Source organism: Panthera onca, chromosome E3 (genome assembly GCF_046562875.1).
Source record: "Panthera onca isolate mPanOnc1 chromosome E3, mPanOnc1 haplotype 2, whole genome shotgun sequence".
NCBI classification, from domain to species: Eukaryota; Metazoa; Chordata; class Mammalia; order Carnivora; family Felidae; genus Panthera; species Panthera onca.
In genome coordinates, this window is record NC_138354.1 from 40,497,396 (window position 1) to 40,515,229 (window position 17,834).

The 17,834-nt window shown below is 61.4% G+C and overlaps 1 protein-coding gene across 3 annotated transcripts in view; it reads right to left on the reverse strand.

The window, feature by feature from the left end:
• Positions 1–17,834, reverse strand: part of CRAMP1 (cramped chromatin regulator 1) — a 57,384-nt gene that overhangs the window by 8,566 nt on the left and 30,984 nt on the right. For all 3 annotated transcript variants that reach the window (XM_078440274.2, XM_078440273.2, XM_078440276.2), the window contains 11 exons: positions 13,069–13,154; positions 12,518–12,641; positions 11,199–11,280; positions 9,633–10,775; positions 6,820–6,997; positions 4,811–4,992; positions 4,643–4,717; positions 2,256–2,337; positions 1,340–1,444; positions 976–1,154; positions 456–524 (listed from right to left, as the gene is read on the reverse strand). In XM_078440274.2, coding sequence (XP_078296400.2) covers positions 456–524; positions 976–1,154; positions 1,340–1,444; positions 2,256–2,337; positions 4,643–4,717; positions 4,811–4,992; positions 6,820–6,997; positions 9,633–10,775; positions 11,199–11,280; positions 12,518–12,641; positions 13,069–13,154 — 2,305 coding nt within the window. The remainder of the gene's footprint in view (positions 1–455; positions 525–975; positions 1,155–1,339; positions 1,445–2,255; positions 2,338–4,642; positions 4,718–4,810; positions 4,993–6,819; positions 6,998–9,632; positions 10,776–11,198; positions 11,281–12,517; positions 12,642–13,068; positions 13,155–17,834) is intronic.

Genomic DNA, 17,834 nt, shown 5'->3' on the forward strand with positions numbered 1-17,834 from the left:
TTCTTCCTCCCCAGCGAGGAACACGCACAGGGGATTCACTTCTGAAACCACTCCAGGGCGGGCAGCGCGGGAGGGCCTGGCGGAGGCGGCCGGCAGGACAGCTGGTAAACCAGGCAGAGGGGTAGTGCCGGGGGGGGGGGGGGGGGGGGGGGGAGGGGCGCTACCCACTGCCACCCTCCTCCGCCTTGGCCCAGGACACTTAGTCTTTCCAGGGGTGCATCTGAAACAGGCCGCCTTGCGGAGGGGAAGGAGGAAGGACCTGAGGCGGAGGACACATGTTCACCTATTTGGGCGAGGCAGGTGGACGGACAAAGCCACCGGGCGGCAACGGCTGTCTGTATGCCCTTGCCACAACCTCCGGAGAAGCAAGGGTCACAGGAAGACCCCGAGGGTGGGGGCCTGGCCTAGGGGTCCCGGGGCAGGCACTGTGCTCAGCAACTGACAGCACATCCTACCTGGAAACTGTCCGTCACTGGCTCCTGCTCAGGCCTCGAGGGAACGCTGACGAATGGGCCGCTGGCGCCCTACAACACCACCAGGACAGCCCGTGACCCTCCGCCCACACCTGGGGTCGTCTGCCAGTTCAGAGGGCAAGCCAAGTCCCAGCAAAGCCCGAGGGCACGGGTGGTGGGGGGAGTCGGAGGCCAGGTGGGGAGACAGGGCGAGCGACTTCTGCAGACAGACAGAGCTCCATGCCTGTCTTAGCTCTGGATCTTGCCGCATCACAGCAAGCCTGTCCCCACTGCCTTTCTTGGTGGCTCTCCCCTCGGGACCACACGATGCTCACCCACGCCATGGCCTCCCTGGTTCAGGCACTCTCCTCCGGCCTACTGGGGCCCGTCCACTCCTCAGGCAGAACTGGGAGCCCAGCGTGACCTCAGCCCCGTGGCCTTGGTGCCCACATATCTGGAAAGTGACCGACCTATCCCAGAAGCTGGTAGGGATGCGAAGAAGCCTTTCTATAAACACACTCACCCCCACGGCAGGGATGGGGTCTCCGTTCTGGTGGGTGCCGGTGGAGTCCTGACCCGGGACGGTAGCGGTCACCTCGTCTGAAGAGAGCGGGGAGATGCCAGACAAGCCCTCAGTGTCCAAGACAGGCAGGGGGCTCCCGGGGATGATGCCGGCACTTTTAGCTGCCAAGTCGATAGCACCTAGCAGCAGAAAGGACATTTCGAACCTCGTCTCCAGGGACACCCTGACACGTGCCCCAGGGGGCTCCCTCACACCTCATTTCCAAGAAGACCAAAGGCCCCGAAGGGTAACCACACACAAGGACTGCAGTAGAGGAGAACAGAAACCTCACTTGGAGGCTGTCGTGCTAACGACAGAAACTTACTGGCCAGATGACCCGGGGCCTGGGGTGGAAGGGCCTTGGGCACAATCGGCCGAGACAGGGCCGCTTTGGTCAGGGAGGACTGGATGGGCCGGAACGAGCCTCTGCCTGTGAGGACAAGAACAGAGACAGACGCGTCGGCCTGCACCCTCTGACCGCACAAAGGGGGCCGCGCACGGTTTCCTTTGAGGCCGCAGACAGAAGCTGAACCATTTCGGGAAGCAGTGAGCCTCCCAAACCCTTGCTGACGTTTGACAGGGGTCAGACGGGGTCAGACGGGGAGAAAGCCCCGGCTCCCGGGACTCAGCGCCGCCACGCTCCCCAGGCCGCTGGAAGGGTGCAGTTGTACTGCCGCCGGCGTGGGCCCAAAGGGGGACGTGCGCCCGCACAGCCTGACTCTGCCTCGGCAGGTGGGCACCCCCGCTGGACGGGGCAGCTGAGAGTGGGCACGAGGAGCCATCGACGCTCTGGCGCGTGTGCCCGACAGGTGCAGATCGAGGCTGGCTTAGAAGGTGCGTCGCAGAGTGCAAGCTCCGCTCGCCACCCCTACTACGTAACAAAGTGTCCCTCAAAGAGCCAGGGCTCCTGCTGCGCTTCCAGACCCGCGGCAGCGTGCCATGCACACGCCGACGTCAGGCCTGCCGGGGGCGGACGACAGGTGCTCCCCAGACACTAGCGAGCAGAGCCTCCAAGCCAGGGCCCCCGAGCCCACCTGTGAAGGAAGCTGCCCGCACCCCACCTGCCAGGGGTCCAGGCCCGCCGCTCCACGGCCCCGGCCCACACGGGGGCACACCCGGTGTTTGTGGACGGGACGCACAGAGGAATGCTGGGGAGGTCATGCCGAGAGCCAACGGCACAAACGTCTAGCGTGCCCAAAGACGAGGCCGGGTGTAGCGGAGGAGCGAAGCTGGGCACTTACCAGTTATGGAAGAATTGGACAGGATGGAAAAGGAACAGACGTTGTGGGACTGGTTTTCAGATGGCCGAGGAAGCAGTGTTCTCTGTGGAGGAAGAGGACCTGTCATCAGGTGTCACCTGTCATCAGGTGATGGAGAGACCCTGGCACCAAGAATCACTCAAGGGATGAGTGACGGGCTGGAGGGGACATTCCAGGTAAGAGGGGCCCGAGGGGGGCTCCGGCACTAGAGCTGATGATACGAGGGCCCCCAGGGCACCCTGAGGACAGCTGTGTCCATGGACCCCAAGTCCCTGAATACTGGAGCCTCTCCGGGGAGAGCCCTGGGGAGCGATGCCAGGCTAACCCAGAACGCCCCCCCAGTCCTGCACAACTGCTCACGAGCGCTGGACGGGGACGGTTACGAGACACACCCTAGATCTGGGACTCCTCACGTTTGCGGTGAAGAAAATAAAGCGGCTCCTTGCGATGCAGACGGGCAAAGGGCCTTCGCCACTCTGCCCACCCGTCCCTGCTCCTGGCCTAGGTCTCCTGGGTGTGAATAATTAAGTGCCAACCGGACCACCGCCTAGTAGGGAATTATGGGAATTGCCGAAACCGTTAGTCACTGAAGTAAAACGTGAACGCGGTCTGACACCACAAAGCGTCACGAGACGCTGCCGGCTCTGGGTGCACAGGTGTGGTCTCCCTATCCCGCAGAGGCTCCCCGAGGCGTCATCACAGAGAGAAGGTGGCTGCTACCAGGGCCGCTAACGACACAGAGGGCCGACAGGTCTGCTCAGCTACCAGGAGGCAGCCGGGCAGCCCGCTTCCACGGCAAGGAGCCGTGCAGGTTGTGTGTTGGCCTCGCTTCCGACGCGCGCCGTCGGAGGAAGACAGGAAATGCCGGGGCTGCAGCAGCCCCGCCGCCCTGCCCTGGGCGTGTGACAGCAGCCTGGATGGCAGGGGAACGAAAGACCAGGGCCGTGTGCCAATGACACTTTCTATAAAACCGTAAATGCAAAAGAGCACATACTACGCGCGGTTCCGTTTACGTGAAACGCTCAGAGGAAGCAAATCCACAGAGACAGAAAGTGGGCTGGTGGTGGTCGTGGCTGCCAATGTCTGGGGGGGGGAGGGGCAATTCAGGTAACGTGAAGGTGTTCCGGGATCAGACGGCGGTGGCAGGCGCACAGCCCTGGGAATGTACTAACGCCACTGAACAGTACACGTCAGACCTTTACGCCGCGCGAATCGTGAACCGGTAAGAGTCGTCACAAAACTAAACAGAAGGCCGCCACGGAAGGCCACGCAAGTCTGTAGTCCTGGATGGACTCCCACGAGCCAGCCAGCATCCTCCCGCTTCCCCGGGCAGGACTCGCGAACTTCACCCGACACGCAGCTCCCACGCGCGGCGCACACGGGACCTGGAATACAACCGTCTCCCACATCCACAGGGGACGTGTTCCAAGACCCCCCCGGAGGCCTCCAAGTGCACGTGGCATCAAACCCTGCGTGGGCTTTTTCTGTGTGGACACACCTGCGATCAAGTTTGTAAGTTAGGCACGGTAACAAATCAACAACGCCGAGTAACGATGCGGTAACACGATGACGATATACTGGAATGGGAACGTGTGAGCGTGGTCTCGAAAGATCTCAGCGCCGCACGGACTCCTGTCCCTCAGCTCGTCGCCCACGTGAGCGGCACAGGCACGTGACGGAGCGAGCCTACTGCTGCCTTTGTGACGAGCTGTCAGGACCACGTCTGCTCCCCGCTGACCTCGGGTACCATCTGCGGCTAAGGGGGGGCCGCTCTACACCATTCTGCGTCAGCCCTGTCGTGTCAGCTCATTTCTAAGGAAGTTCGTCTCGAGACAGGAAGACGACAGCACTAAAAGAGACCTACGCGTTTATTCTCACGTAACACGTTGGTCAACGTCTAAGCTGATGGTCCTGTCAGAATCCGAGCGTCACCCCTTTTATCTTTTTACCTGTAAGTACAAATGCCCCTGCAGTCGCAGGCCTGTCGCTCCCGGGCTGTGCCCTCGGGGCCGCATGTGGCTCCTATGGGGTCTCCGGCACTCACTGTTAGGAGCTCAGGAGAGCCATTCCGCCCACCTTGCCAACTGCTTCTGCTGACTACGTACACATAAACAGAGGCTCCGACAGTCCTCGAACGTATCCCCGCCCGCGACACTCTTGGGACTCAAATCCCCACAACTTCCTGGCTGTTTTGCAAGGGCTTTCTAAGCTGTGCAAAGATTATCATTACTTCGGGGCACAGTCAGAGCCCCCGTTACTACTCCGTCCCAGGCATAAGAAGGAAGGAGGGGCGGAGGCCTCGGTCTCACAGGAGGAGCCGCAGGAAGGCCGAGGGGTGGGAGCACCCAGATTCCCGAGGGCACCCTCACCTGGACCACCAATGGCTTCCGCAGGTGCCGGTTCCGCAACTTCCTGGGCTTCGGCAGGAAGAAATCCGACTGCATCTGTGAGGAGACAGCGCGGGCCTGAGAGCGAGCCCCCAGAGCCCCCGGACGCAGGGCCCCCCACTCCGCCGGCAGGGCGCCGCCCCCACTTACGCTGATGGAGTTCAGGTGCTGACGGAAAGTCAGTTCTGTCTCCTTACTGGGAGAGTAGAGCTTCCCATGTCGGCTGTTGGGCGGCAAAGTAGTGGGGACGGCGAAAAGGCCACCGTCTGAGTCACTGCTGCCTGTGCTGGAGGGGCCAGCCACCAACAGGGGTCTCGGCGGGTTTCTCAGACCTAGAGACCAAAGGAGAGCCAAAACAACCACTCACCCAGCAGCACCCCAGCGCAAACAGAGCGGTCTCAGGAAGAGAAGGAATTCGGGACAACTATTCCGATTTCAGTCCCCAAACCTGCTTCCTATCTTCTCCCTGGAACTCTAGCTCCCACTGTGAGTAAAACCTTGGCCCTCGCCGATAAAGGCACTCTGCCGCTTTCATCGACAGCAGGAAGTGCAGACAGGCCTTCAAAGACATTTCAGAGCTGGAAGAACCTTCCAGACCATCTTGCGTAGACCAGAGGTCGGCAAGCTTTCTCTATAAAGAGTCAGAGAGTAACTGCTAGCTTGCTGGGCCATACGGTTCTGCAGCTGTGGCGTAGGCGGCCGGCCCCCAGCAGCCTGTGCGCCTTCGCGAGGCCACGCGCCACGGTCTACCGGTTCCGGCTCTCAATCTCTGTTACACCAGAAACAGCCCGGAGATAAAAGGACAGAAAACATTTACTTAGGAACCACGACTTTGGGACTCTGCTCCTTCCTGCATGCACCCTCACTTTGTGGTGGACACGGGTCCCCTCTGCTTAGCTCATTTACAAATCTGTGGAATTCAGCTCCTACTGGTGCAGTCCAGAGACAGGCCCTCTAGGCACCAGTTGGACTCTGGCACCACAAATGTATTGGTCTAGAAGGATCCCCAATTCAGAAAGAGATGGGTGTCAGGGTGCCTGGGTGGCTCAGTCAGTTAGGCATCCGACTTCGGCTCAGGTCATGATCTCAGGGTTCCTGGGTTCAAGCCCCACGTCGTGCTCTGTGCTGGCACCTTGGAGCCTGGAGCCTGCTTCGGAGTCTGTCTCCCTCTCTCTAACCACCCACCCCCCTCCCCCCGCTTCATGCTCTCTGTCTCAAAAATAAACGTTTAAAAAAAAAAAAGAAAGAAAGAAAGAGATGGGTGTCCAAGAACGTACAGAATTTGTAATTTTAAGAACAGAACGGAAGGCAGGAAAAGACCACACCACCCACCAGCCAGCCCCACCATCGACACTTGAGCCTCCATCTGCAAGGACACCAGACCCAGTCTCGGTCACCCCAGAGGACACCACACGGTGCTCTCGTTCAACAGGCAGGCTATTCCCAACACACAGAAAACAGGAAGCCAGTGACGTGCTCAGAACGCCTCAGAAAACAACCCTGGAGAACCACTAACAGGACGCTAAGTCTGTTCGGTCAGATTAAGAACAAGGCGTGGGGCTGGTGGTCATCACGCAGAGACCCCAGCTGGTGAGGGGCGTTCAAGACGTCCAGGACGGCCGAGGTCCTGCAGCGAGAGCACCCACCTACAGGGACCGTTATGACACCCTTCACACCTGGCGAGGACGCACAGCATGTGCCCGTCCTCAACACCTGTTGCCCCGTGCACCAGGTAACCCAAGTCATGACCCCGAACTTAAGCTGCTCCCCAGTTACAGCTGGGACAGAGGAACAGCGCAGACGGGCAGGCCAGAGTTAACTTCTCGGGAATCCCTTAACCCGAGGGCTGACTTGTAATGTGAAGGGAAACACTCCCTTCTCCGACTCGCAGCCGCCGATTCAGCATGTTAGAGAGGCTTCCGCTGACCTCACAAGGATCCCCCGAAGCGACCCAACTGTCACGGGCCACCCCTTGTTTCCCACCGGGAGCGCCCCAGGACCTCAAAGCCTTATGTGCCAGGCGCGTGCTCACCTCCCCGTGAGGGGTGGGGATTTCTGCTCTAACACCCGGGCCAGCGGGGCCGGGCGTCAGGCATCCCCGTGCCCTCGGCTGACACGGCCCACGTGTCCAGGAAGGCACCGGGACGGACGGGTCTCACCTGAGGAGCAGGACGCGGAGCTCGGAGAGAAGGCCTTGCTGTTGCGCAGGGCGGACTGGCTACGCGGGCAGCGCGGGCTCCGGGAGCTGACGGTCACCACCTTCCCTGGCGGGGTCGCGGACTGCTCCTCTTGGGCGGGCCTCGCCGAAGCCGTGGAGCTGACGTTCCCTTCTGGAGCCTGGGACAGAAAGGGCCACCACAGGAGCCCAACTCAGCCCGTGAACAATGGTTCTGGGACGAGTGCCCCCGAATGGAAGGCAGAATGCCCTCAAGCTTAGGGCACACCAACGGGCTCAGAGACCACACTTCTACAACGGCAAAGGGGAGCGTCCCCAAATCACTTGGCAGAAGGCCACTTGTAAAAGCCCCCGGTCGGGGAGGCCCTCAGGGGCACAACCATTCTCCGCCCCTGGCTTTGCTGCCCGTAGGTGACACAGACAGGCCACCCCCTCGTGCGGTGACAGGAGGCAGAGATGTGTGAAGGTAGCGGGTCTCCCACCAGCCTACGAAGTGCTCGCGCTGCTGGAGGGAGCCGCTGGATGGCCGGTGACACCAACCACGTTTCAAAGTCCCGCCCGAGGGGGATGCACCGGCCTGTCCTGATCCTGAGCCGGAGAGTCTCTACAATTAACCACGCTCACAGTCCAAACGCCCTCTGTGGAGTCGGAATGCCAACCTCGGGGCTCTGCAGGCCCCAGCGCGGGCTACTGACCCGCAGGGGCCCCGGGGGGAGACACGCCCTCAGGCCCACCTCAGGTCTCACTCTGGTGACCTCCTCCCGACCGGCCCCAGGGCCCACCGGGCCGAGCTTTCTGTGAATTAGGGAGCCCCGTCCCCTGCTGTCAGCACAACCTGGCCTGCTCTGCTTGCTCAGTGACCCTGCGTCTTCCTGTGCCCCCACAGCCCCTGCCCACCTTTCCCATTCTGTGGGACCCTCCCTCTCTGTCCCCTCCCACGTGGCTTATCCAGCGTCCCCATCCAACCAGCCAACAGCGCGCCCAGCAGCCTCCCGTCGAGGTCCCGGCTGTCTGGGGCCCGGGCGTCCGCTGCACTTGCTCGCGGGCTCAGCCGGCCCGCCTTTCACTCAAGGTCTCTGCGCTCAGCTTAGGCCTCTGCCCTCTGGTTCTCACACCTGAGCCGTATCAGAATTGCCTGGGTCCGGAGGTCCAGACGGGGTCTCCGGGCCACAAGAGCCTGCATCTCCCACAAGTCCCAGGAGACGTGGAGGCTGCTGGGCCCCACCCTGGGGCCATGGGTCTGAGCACCCTGCTTTGAGTTCTCTGCAGTGTTTCCAAGCTGCTCCTCCCTCCTCTCCCAGGCAAGGCCAAGGCCAGGACCCATGTCCCCTGCCGCCCCAGGCTTCTCAGGAGCTGGCCTCACTTGGCCTCCTTCCCCAGGGTGCCGGACATGCTTCTGTCTCACCAGGATCCTCCCCTGAGGCCTCCAAAACCCTAACTTGAGATTGCTTCCTAAATTCCTCATCTCTGTCCGGTCACCCAAATACGGCCCCTGTCTGCGCGCAGATCGCCGGCCTCCACACCACTAAATCTAAAGGCCGCTGCTCACCCTCGGGCTGCACCCATGCGGCCTCTGCAGCATCCGGCCCGTTCCCACCCACCCGAGAGCGCCACCTCCCCCACGGCACCACTCGCACCCTCCACGTACTAATGGAGCACCTCTCAGAGGCAAAAGCCACGCGGGGACGCAGCCAGGAAGGGGATGGGGAGCCTGAGGGAGAAGGGTGGGAGAGGGGGGAGGAGGCTCACCGAGAGCCGTCCGCCCAGGAGAAGCGGGTGTGCTGTGTAGATGGGACTTGGCGCCGAAGGGTCCACAGGGACCCCACAGTCCCGTTCTGTCCCCCAAGCTCCACTCCCTCCTGGCCACCATGTTCTGCCCGGAACTCACGAACCCTCACGCTACTGCTGAGCCCACACAGCAACTTAGGAACCCCCTGCCGCAGACTCTGTTTCTTGTGCCCAGGAAAGCCCACCGGACTTTCTCATCGGTGGCACCTTCCCACCCCGTCTCTGCTGACTGGGCGCCCCAGGAGGGGGTCACAGCCACTCCCCTGGCTTAGGGGCCACCCCACCACGGAGCCTCCTGAGGAGCCCCAGAGCCCTCACCCCGTGGGGCAGAGCCGGCACCTGTCCGTCCTCACCCCCCCCCTCCTCTGAGCCTGTGCCACCGTCCTCCAGGACGGCCACACTAAAGCACAAACCGCCCTGTCGTTCTCTCCGCTGAAACTCCGCGACGTTTCTGACGTTAGCCGAAGCCCAACCCCCACTGGGCTCCTGGAAGTGGCTGCTGCATCGTCGTCCCCTCGGCCAGCACGTGAGGGCTCAGCGTGATTACTGATGCCTAGCAAGGCACGTCTTACTGGTCACTATCATCTTTGGAGCCTCGTGTGAGCCACGAAGGACAGTGCCCAAGCCTGGCAGCAAACAGGAGCCCTACTCTGTGAAGCACGGCCTCCCTGGTCACCCCAGTCCCTCCTGCTGCCCTTCCAGCTGAGAGCCCTGGGGTGCATGGTCCCCCTGGGCCCTCCTCCCCTCCTGCTGAGAGCCCCGGGGCACATGGTCACCCGGGTCCCTCCTCCCCTCCCGCTGAAAGCCCTGGGGCACATGGTCCCCCCTTCTCCCCTCCCTCTGAGAGCCCTGGGGTGCATGGTCCCCCCAGTACCCCCTCCATCTGAGAGCCCTGGGGCACATGGTCACCCTGGGCCCTGCCTCCCCTCCCGCTGAGAGCCCTGGGGGCGCAGGGTCACCCCGACCCCCCCTCCTCCCCTCCCGCCGAGAGCCCCGGGGCGCACTCACCAGCCTGGGGTTGACCTCGGTGGAGATGAGCTTCAGGAGGCAGCTGAGCAGGCGCTGCTTGTGGAAGGTGGGGGGCGGGGAGCCGCCGCGGGGGCCCTGCGCCTGCCCTCCGGGGGCCTGGCCCTCGGGGCCCAGCACGGCCAGCCAGTCGTACTCCAGCTGCAGCTTGTTCGGCTTGCCCATCATGAGGTAGACTTCGGCCAGCGTAAGGCTTTCGGAGGTCTGCAGGTTCCAGCCCTCCTCACGGAGCTGCTGGGCGAGCCGGCTGGCAGGGACGTCCTTCGGAGGCTTGGCGGCAGGCTGTCCCTGAGGCAGGGGTTCCAGGGGGCTCCCCTTGTCCTGGGGCTCCTCCGCGGGTGCGTCTGCCAAGTCTTTAGTGCAAACATCTGGCTGGAGCCCGGGACTGGACTGAAGCTCTGGACCCTGTGGGGCCCGGACAGGGGATGGGGCCCCGGCCCGGGCAAGGTCAGCCGCCTCCACGCTGCCAGGACCACGAGTCTCTGGGGAGGGGCACCCCGGGGGCCGCGAGTCCGCGCATCGGCACTGCTCGGGGATGATGAGGTCCTGACAGGACTTCATGTAGCGGGGGAAGGGGTCAAGGAGGGAGAGCTCCTCCTCCAGCTCTGGGAGCTGGCCGCAGGTGCACGGCACGTCCCCGGGCTCTCGGGCGGGGCCATCTGCAGGAGCAGCCGTGGGGGTCTTCTCGAGCCGCGCCCCCGCATCCTGGAGCCTGTCAGGAGTGTCTAGACCACCGAGGCTTGGGGCGGCCCCCTCCCCGGGGGCACTTTCAGGCGAACTCTCTCCGGAGCTCTGCGAGGCGTCGGTGGACGGAGGGGGACGTCCGGGGCCCTTGCCCTCGGCGCCACCCCGTGGACACTTCACCTGGCCCCTGGCCGTGCCCTGGCCGCTCTGGATGCCCAGGATCTGCGCGGGAGGCAATGTGTGGGTGTCCCTGGCGCTCTGCCTGCACCGGCCGCCCTCCTGCCAGTGCACCGTGCAGAAGGCTTTGGAGTGCACCACGCGGGCCACGCCCGGGAGCGGCGTCAGCGTGCAGCTCTCTCCGGGGAACAGGTGCAGGGCCACCTTCTCCTGCGCGGGCGCCGCAAGCGAGTGCTGCAGCTGCCGGTCCTCCAGCGTCTTCCGCTGCCACAGAGGTCAAGGAGCAGCCGCAGCAGTGGGCCCCACCGGGCAGTGCCGGGCCTCGCGCAGACCACCGGCCAGGCACCTCCTCCCTCACCGATGTCACACCCAACGAGCCGCTCCCGGCTGGGGGCAGCCCGGGACACAGGAAGTCTGGGGCTGTCCTCGGCCGTGCCGCTCAGCCTGCCAGCGGGGACGCCGTGCACGCCCCCTACCCCGAGCCACGTGGACCAGATGCCGCCACCGGCAGTGTGGACAACAGGAAGGAGCTCACACCCGAGCCCCGGGACAAGGGGCTACAGGTTTAGTTCTGGTTCTACGCAACCCCGTGGGCCCGCTGTACTCTCAGGCAGAGAAGCGAGACCCCACCCTCAGGCGCAGGGGCCGCGGAGTTTGGGTGAGTTTGTTTTAGTAGGAAAAGGATACAATCCGCACTTCGTGGAGCGCCCACTTCTGTTTTAAGAATTCGATGAGGCTGGAGACCTTCCGATGGAGCTCCACGATCATCCTGCCGAGAAATCACAGGCAGGACAAGGCGGCCATTACACAGGGAGGGGACCTTCTGAAGGGCAGTGCGAGGCCATGAGGCGAGGCCATGGGATCGAGGAAGGGGCATCAGAGGGGCCGAACCCACAGTACCCCGGCAGGCCACACACTCCTTGTCTTAAAAGTGAACCCTTTAAATTGAAATAACTAGAAACTCACACGAAACCGTAAGAAAACAAGAGCAATCCCTTGTGCCCACTGCACACAGTACGAGATCTCCCTCAGGACACAGGCCGTGATATGACCCACCGTCCTATTCTGTTAGCACCTTTCGGGTCCAGAAAGCGTGGCCTGACCAGACTTAATCAATACCAAAAAAACTTAAAACAAGGAAACAATGAGGTCCTGACACAAACAAACCTCAAAAAAGTCCTGCTCCCATGGAGTGCCTGGGTGGCTCAGTCAGTTGAGCATCCGACTTCGGCTCGGGTCATGATCTCGTGGTTCTTGAGTTCAAGTCCCGTGTCGGGCCCTGTGCTGACAGCTCAGAGCCTGGAGCCTGCTTGGGATTCTGTGTCTCCCTCTCTGTCTGCCCATTCTCCCCTGTCCCCCAACCCCATGTCTGTCTCTCTCTAAAAAAAAAAAGTCCTGCTCCCTGAGAGAAGCCAGACCTAAGACCACATGGGCACCATTGTCTTTAGTGAACTGTCCCTGTCAGGCAAATCTAGAGACAGACAGCAGATGGGTGACGGCTGGAGGCTGGGGTGGGGGGGGGGGTGTGCAATTTAGTGAAACGTTTCCTTTCGGGGAACCGAAATGTTCTGGAGCCAGACGGAGGAGATACTCATACAACGCTGTGCGAAGGTCCTCAAGGCCCCCGAGTCAGATGCCTTGAAGTGACTAACGGTTAGTTGTACGTTATAGAATTTGACTCAACCAAAAAAGAGGAGGTATAGGGGCACACCCAACATGGGGCACCGTACATGAATCAGACCTACACGAATCAGACCTACACGCCCAGGAAGATGACGAGAGAGGAGCGGAAAGGGGTTTTGAGGGTAAACACAAGGGAAAGATTCTGGAGCCATCAACCTGGGAACCACATCCTGCACCCTGTGCTCGGCCCACGAGCACCTGCCCAGGTGGGACACCGGGTCTGAGGGCCACAGTGAGCGCACGCGGGGTCAGAGAGCGCGAAGGCCCGTTCAGAGCACTGGGGGAGCCCCACTGCTCCCCACGGATGGCAAAAGCCACGTTACCTGAGCCTCGGATTCTGAGCCAGGCTCTGCACGCGGGCCCAGGCGTGGTTGTTCCTCGGCTGCAGCTCCACAGGGACTTTCAGGGGCAGGCGCACCGGCTTCTGGTCCTCGTCGTCACTCAAGCCTATGACAAGAAGGGGCTGTGAGAGCCGGGCACACGGACGCCAGTGCAAAATGTGAAAAGGTGCTCCGGGCAGGCGGCCTCAAGAGGTCTCGAGAGTGAGACTGGCAAGGGAGCCTGCGAGGCTCCACGTTCTGAAGGAGAACTGCGACGTGGCCGCTTGTGCACCTGGGAGCCCGAGCCACGGACCAGGCTGCGACGGGCCAGGAGAGAGTCACCTGCGATGCCGGCTGCCGCTTGGTGTGAACGGCCCAGGGCCTCTGAGGGCACCCCGATCTCCTATGCGGATGCGCTGCCGTGACAAGGGGTTTCAACTGCAGGTGCCGCCAACCGGCAGGACCACGTTCAGTAGACTCTGAACCAGCGCGAGACTCCGAACCGTCCAACGAGAGCCCGCGTGAGCCCCTGCCCCAAGTCCATGTTCACGTACCGTCCGGGTCACACAGCTTCTTCAGAGCTCGGCACATGGGCGCTTTGATCCGCAGGTTTCTCCCTTTGTAGCGCACGGTGGTGGCCCTGGGAACAGAGTTTCAAGGAGACAGTGAAGCCTCCAACTGACCGGCCGCTCCCCACCCGGCACACACACAAGGGCCAGCGTGCCCAGAACACACAGAGCCTGGGCAGATGAGGGTCCCCAGGAAGCTGCTAGGGTCACAGCTGTGCACGGCGAGACCTCATCAGGACCCGGGCGGTCCCACTATTTTCCTGCCCGAGCCTCACACTGTAGAGGACATCTGCGCGCCCTCTGGCCTGGCGACCGGTGTGGCACCAGCTGCTGTCCATCCCCTGGAAAACCCACCTCGCAGAAACCCCCATCAGACATCAAACGCGTGCCCTTCTCTCCTTCCCTTCCGCCTCAGGTCCCGCGAGAGAAAGTCTGAGCCGCCCTCGCGATGAACGCCACTGTAAACCACGGCAGTGGTGCCCGGGGAGTACGGGACACTCTCAGCCGGCAGGCACGGTGCCACTTGTTCGTGCTCTCCAGAACCGACCTGTGGGCACATCCAGACTGTCACAGCTGTGGGTGACACTCTGTCTGGATGCTGCTATGACCAAAATGTATACAGTACACAAACTAAAGTAATTCCATGTAACCGGCAAATAGGAAAACCACAACGGTAGCTCCTTCCAAAAAGCACACTCAGAATGCTCCAGAGATAATAACGGCCGGCTGCTCTGCAAAGCGGCAGTGAAGTCACGCACGGGCAGGACAAGTCCAAAAGACGCTGCAGCGCCACTGCCCTGGGCCCTGCTGCTCTCTCGCTCTGCCTCCGGAAAGTCACAGAGGATGCATGTTGGCTGCAGCTGCCATACAAAACACGGACCTCCGGAACGAGCTACCCGATGCCAGTGAGCAAAAGCGGTTTTCATTTTGGAAAAATGGTCAAGGTCTGTATACCGACTGTGCGTTAACCAGTTCTTCGAATGCTGGCCAGCTGGGACCCCCTCCAGGAGAGCTGCTCTGTCCTTGCCATTTCTTTTTTTTTTTTTTTTAATTTTTTTTTTTTAACGTTTATTTATTTTTGAGACAGAGAGAGACAGAGCATGAACGGGGGAGGGTCAGAGAGAGGGAGACACAGAATTGGAAGCAGGCTCCAGGCCCCGAGCTGTCAGCACAGAGCCCGACGCGGGGCTCGAACCCACGGACCGTGAGATCATGACCTGAGCCGAAGTCGGCCGCTTAACCGACTGAGCCACCCAGGCGCCCCATGTCCTTGCCATTTCTGAGAAAACCTCAGTGAAAAAGTTACAGAACGCACGCGGTGTGCTTCCAAGGATGTGAAAAAAGTGACGGATTTCTATCTGTACGCACTGACCTCAGAAGGACACGCGTGGAATCTGTGCACACAGTTACTTCTGGAGAGGGAAGGGGGTGGGGGGCTGGGGTCCACTTGTTTTACACCGAGGGTGTGCACCACTGACGTTTTTACAAGGTCATACTGGCACACCACTCACGTAGCTTTACACAGTATCGCCCTGAAATGGGAGCTTCGAAGGCCAAGGGCACCCTGCAGTGGGGCGCGGCTGGGGGGCGCACACATCGCACACGCCACAGCGCGTCCCAACCTCTGCCTCTGAGGAAACAAGGCCGCACGCCCCTCCTCCTTGGAAAGGAAGCCGCTCAAATTTCCAACACGGGTCCCCTAAAGGGCAGACTTCACCACTGCCCCCCGTTGAGCGTTTCTAGGGCCAAGAGGGAGGTGCGACGTGGGGGAGGGCTGACGGCTGGAGACGGCCTGCTCGCACAGAAAGCTCAAGGATTCCAGCAGCGACACGCTCGTGGCCTCTGCCTCTGTACCCGCCCCCCGCCGTCCCCAGCGTACCGCTGGGCCCCCTGTGCCGGGAATCCGATGCGGGATGCCACGAGCGGCACTGAGGACGGGCAGGCTGCCCAGAGACCAGGGGACACCAGGTGGCCTCCTCCCCTCACTGTGTCAGGTGGCACGATTCAGAGAATGGCGTCTACGCGGAACGTGCCCCTCGCTCCCCTGAGACCAAACACGTGCAGTATAATCATCTCAGTCCGGGAAACGGAGGTGGCCACGTGTGGCCGGGGGCGTGCCACAGATGGCCTCAGTCCCGGCCCGTCCCCAGCGACAGCTCTGGGGCTGGCGGGCCTCTCTGCCCGTCACTTCTCATTCCGTCTGTGCCAAACCAACAACACAGGGCGGGAGGGGCCGTGCCAGGGGGCACCTGCGCTTGCGATAATCACATTTTCCGTTAAACTGCTCTTTTGAGACTTCCTTTTTTTTTTTTTTTTTTTTAAAGTGAAATTGAGCAGCCTTTGGTACGACCAGAACATTCTGAGATTACAATCCCTTCCCTATTCTCTCAAATGGAAGTTCTATGAGTGGCCTGAGGCCAGAGCCTGCGGGGGCAAAGCCGTACTTGAGCTCGGCTCTGGGAGGCCAGGCGGCAGCACCCCAGGGCTCGGTGTCTGCACGAGACTCACAGGTTGCCCTCCGACAGAGGTTCACACAGAGGGCTCCATGCAAACCGCCCCCCTGTCGTCACTTTGACACAACAGGCAACAAGCTAATTCCTCTACACGTACATGCACAGGAGCCTGGCTTTCCCGTCTGCAAAATCACGTGATGAACCCAGAAAGCGCGTGCTAAGTCTATGCTGCCCGCCTGCAACCATCCTAGGGAGAGGGGACCTCAGAGCTCTCCTCGGCCCGTCTGCTCCCGAGTCCCACAGACCTGTAATGAAAGGACACCCACAGTGCACCGAACAAAGCCTGCATGAGAAGCAAGGACGGGAAGGCACTTAAATAAATGCCCCACGAGCTGCGGCACCTGCTTCACCCTTACGGGCCATTTGCTCTGTTTGTGGGAACCAGGGTCTGCTGCTGGAAGAATGGACACATCAGGCAGGGGGACACAAGGGAAACCTAGAGACAGACCCACACAGCAAGGACCCTGGCTTCACACAAGGGCGCAAAGAGCCAAGGGAGGAAGGACAGTGCTTGCAACAGATGGAGCTGGAGTCAGCGGTCACACAGCCCACAAAAACCCACCCCGGCATAAAGGGCACGTCACGGATCACGGACCAAAATTTCCCACCATAAGACGCGCACACAAAGACACGCAGCAGCGCGTGACCTTCGGGCACACGAAGTTCTCGGACGAGACCCAGAGGTCACGGCCTGCACAGAGAGATGGCGGACGGCACCCTGGCGGGACCGGGCACCTCGCCCTGCCGTGGGCACCACGGAAGCGGGACAAGCTGCGGACCAGGGGAAAACACTGCCCGTCGCCTATCCGACACGAGGCTCGTGTCTGCGAGGAGGGAAACAGAGGCAAGAAAAATGCAGTTTCAGGTAAGCCTCTTGACGGCCCGCAGCCCCCCAACACCTGGAGCACGCCCGTGACCTTCCGCGAGGAACTAATGGCAGCCTTCCTGCCTTAACGTTTCTGTTTGATTAAGGGCTAAAAGTTACCTTAGCCTAACAGGAGCTAGCCCCTCCAGGTCCTGAAAGCCTGCTTCCAAATTCCTTAGAGACTCACCCTGTCCCTAACCCCCACTAACTTAAAAGCACATACTCAGCCACTCCTCACAACCCCAGTGCGGCTTTTTCTGCCCACGGGTCCTGGCCCCCTGCTTTAATAAAATCACCTTTTTGCACCAAAGACGTCTCGAGAATTCTTTCCTAGCTGTTTGCTCACGAACCCCATCAGACGACACCTGGAGAACTTTCTAAACTCAGTAATAAGGAAACGGACATGAGATTTGAGCAGGCCCATCACCAGAGACAGAAGGACAAGCACAAGACATTCAACGCGGTCCGTCGCCAGGGATACGCGCACCAACACCACCGGGAGATGCTGCTGCCCGTCCCCAAGGACGGCTCAGGACAGCTCAGGACAGCCGCCACGCCAAGCATGCAGGGCGTGGGCAGCGCCCGGGACGGTCCCTGGAGAGCGGCACGCCATCTCCCCACGGAGCGGCACACGCTCACCTGTGGACTTGCCCAGGCGACACGGAACACACACCCGCAGGCGAAGGTTTAGAGCAGTTCCTTCTGTGCAACAGTCCGCGTTCCTCACCAGGGGACAGACCAGGGGACGGCGCAGCGGGGACACTGCTCTGCAGGAAAAGGCATGAACTACGGACCCACAGGGACAGATCTCAAGAGAGTAGCGCTGAGGGGAAGATGCCAACCTCTGAAGGCCACACGTGGCATCACCCCATTTGGATGGCGTTCCGGGAAAGGCGGGACCACGGGGGTCAGAGAGCAGCTGAGGGGCTGCCGGGGCTGGGTGTGGGAGGCGGCCACGAGGGGGTGCGGGGGTGACGGAGCCACCCGTATCTGGATCGGGGTGGTACCCAACTCTGCGCACTTCTTGGAACTCAGAAGAGCAAGTGAAAGGAGCCAGTCCGAAAAGGACGTCTGCTGTACGACACCAACTCGGCGACATTCTGGAAAAGGCAGCTGTGCAGACAGTAAAGGTGGGAGGTCACCGGGGGCAGGGAGGAGGGAAACGACCGGGGAGCACGGGGGACTCCCGGGGCAGTGACACTACCCTGCAGGATCCCGGAACGGCGAAGCAGGACACTGCACGCTTCGCTGTTGTTTATGGGCCATTGTGAGACACAGGCACACATACTGAAGACGTCAGCTCAAAACCCACTTATTGACGGCGACACGCGGCACGCGCCACGGACCACAGACGAGTCCACAGTCCAGCAGGG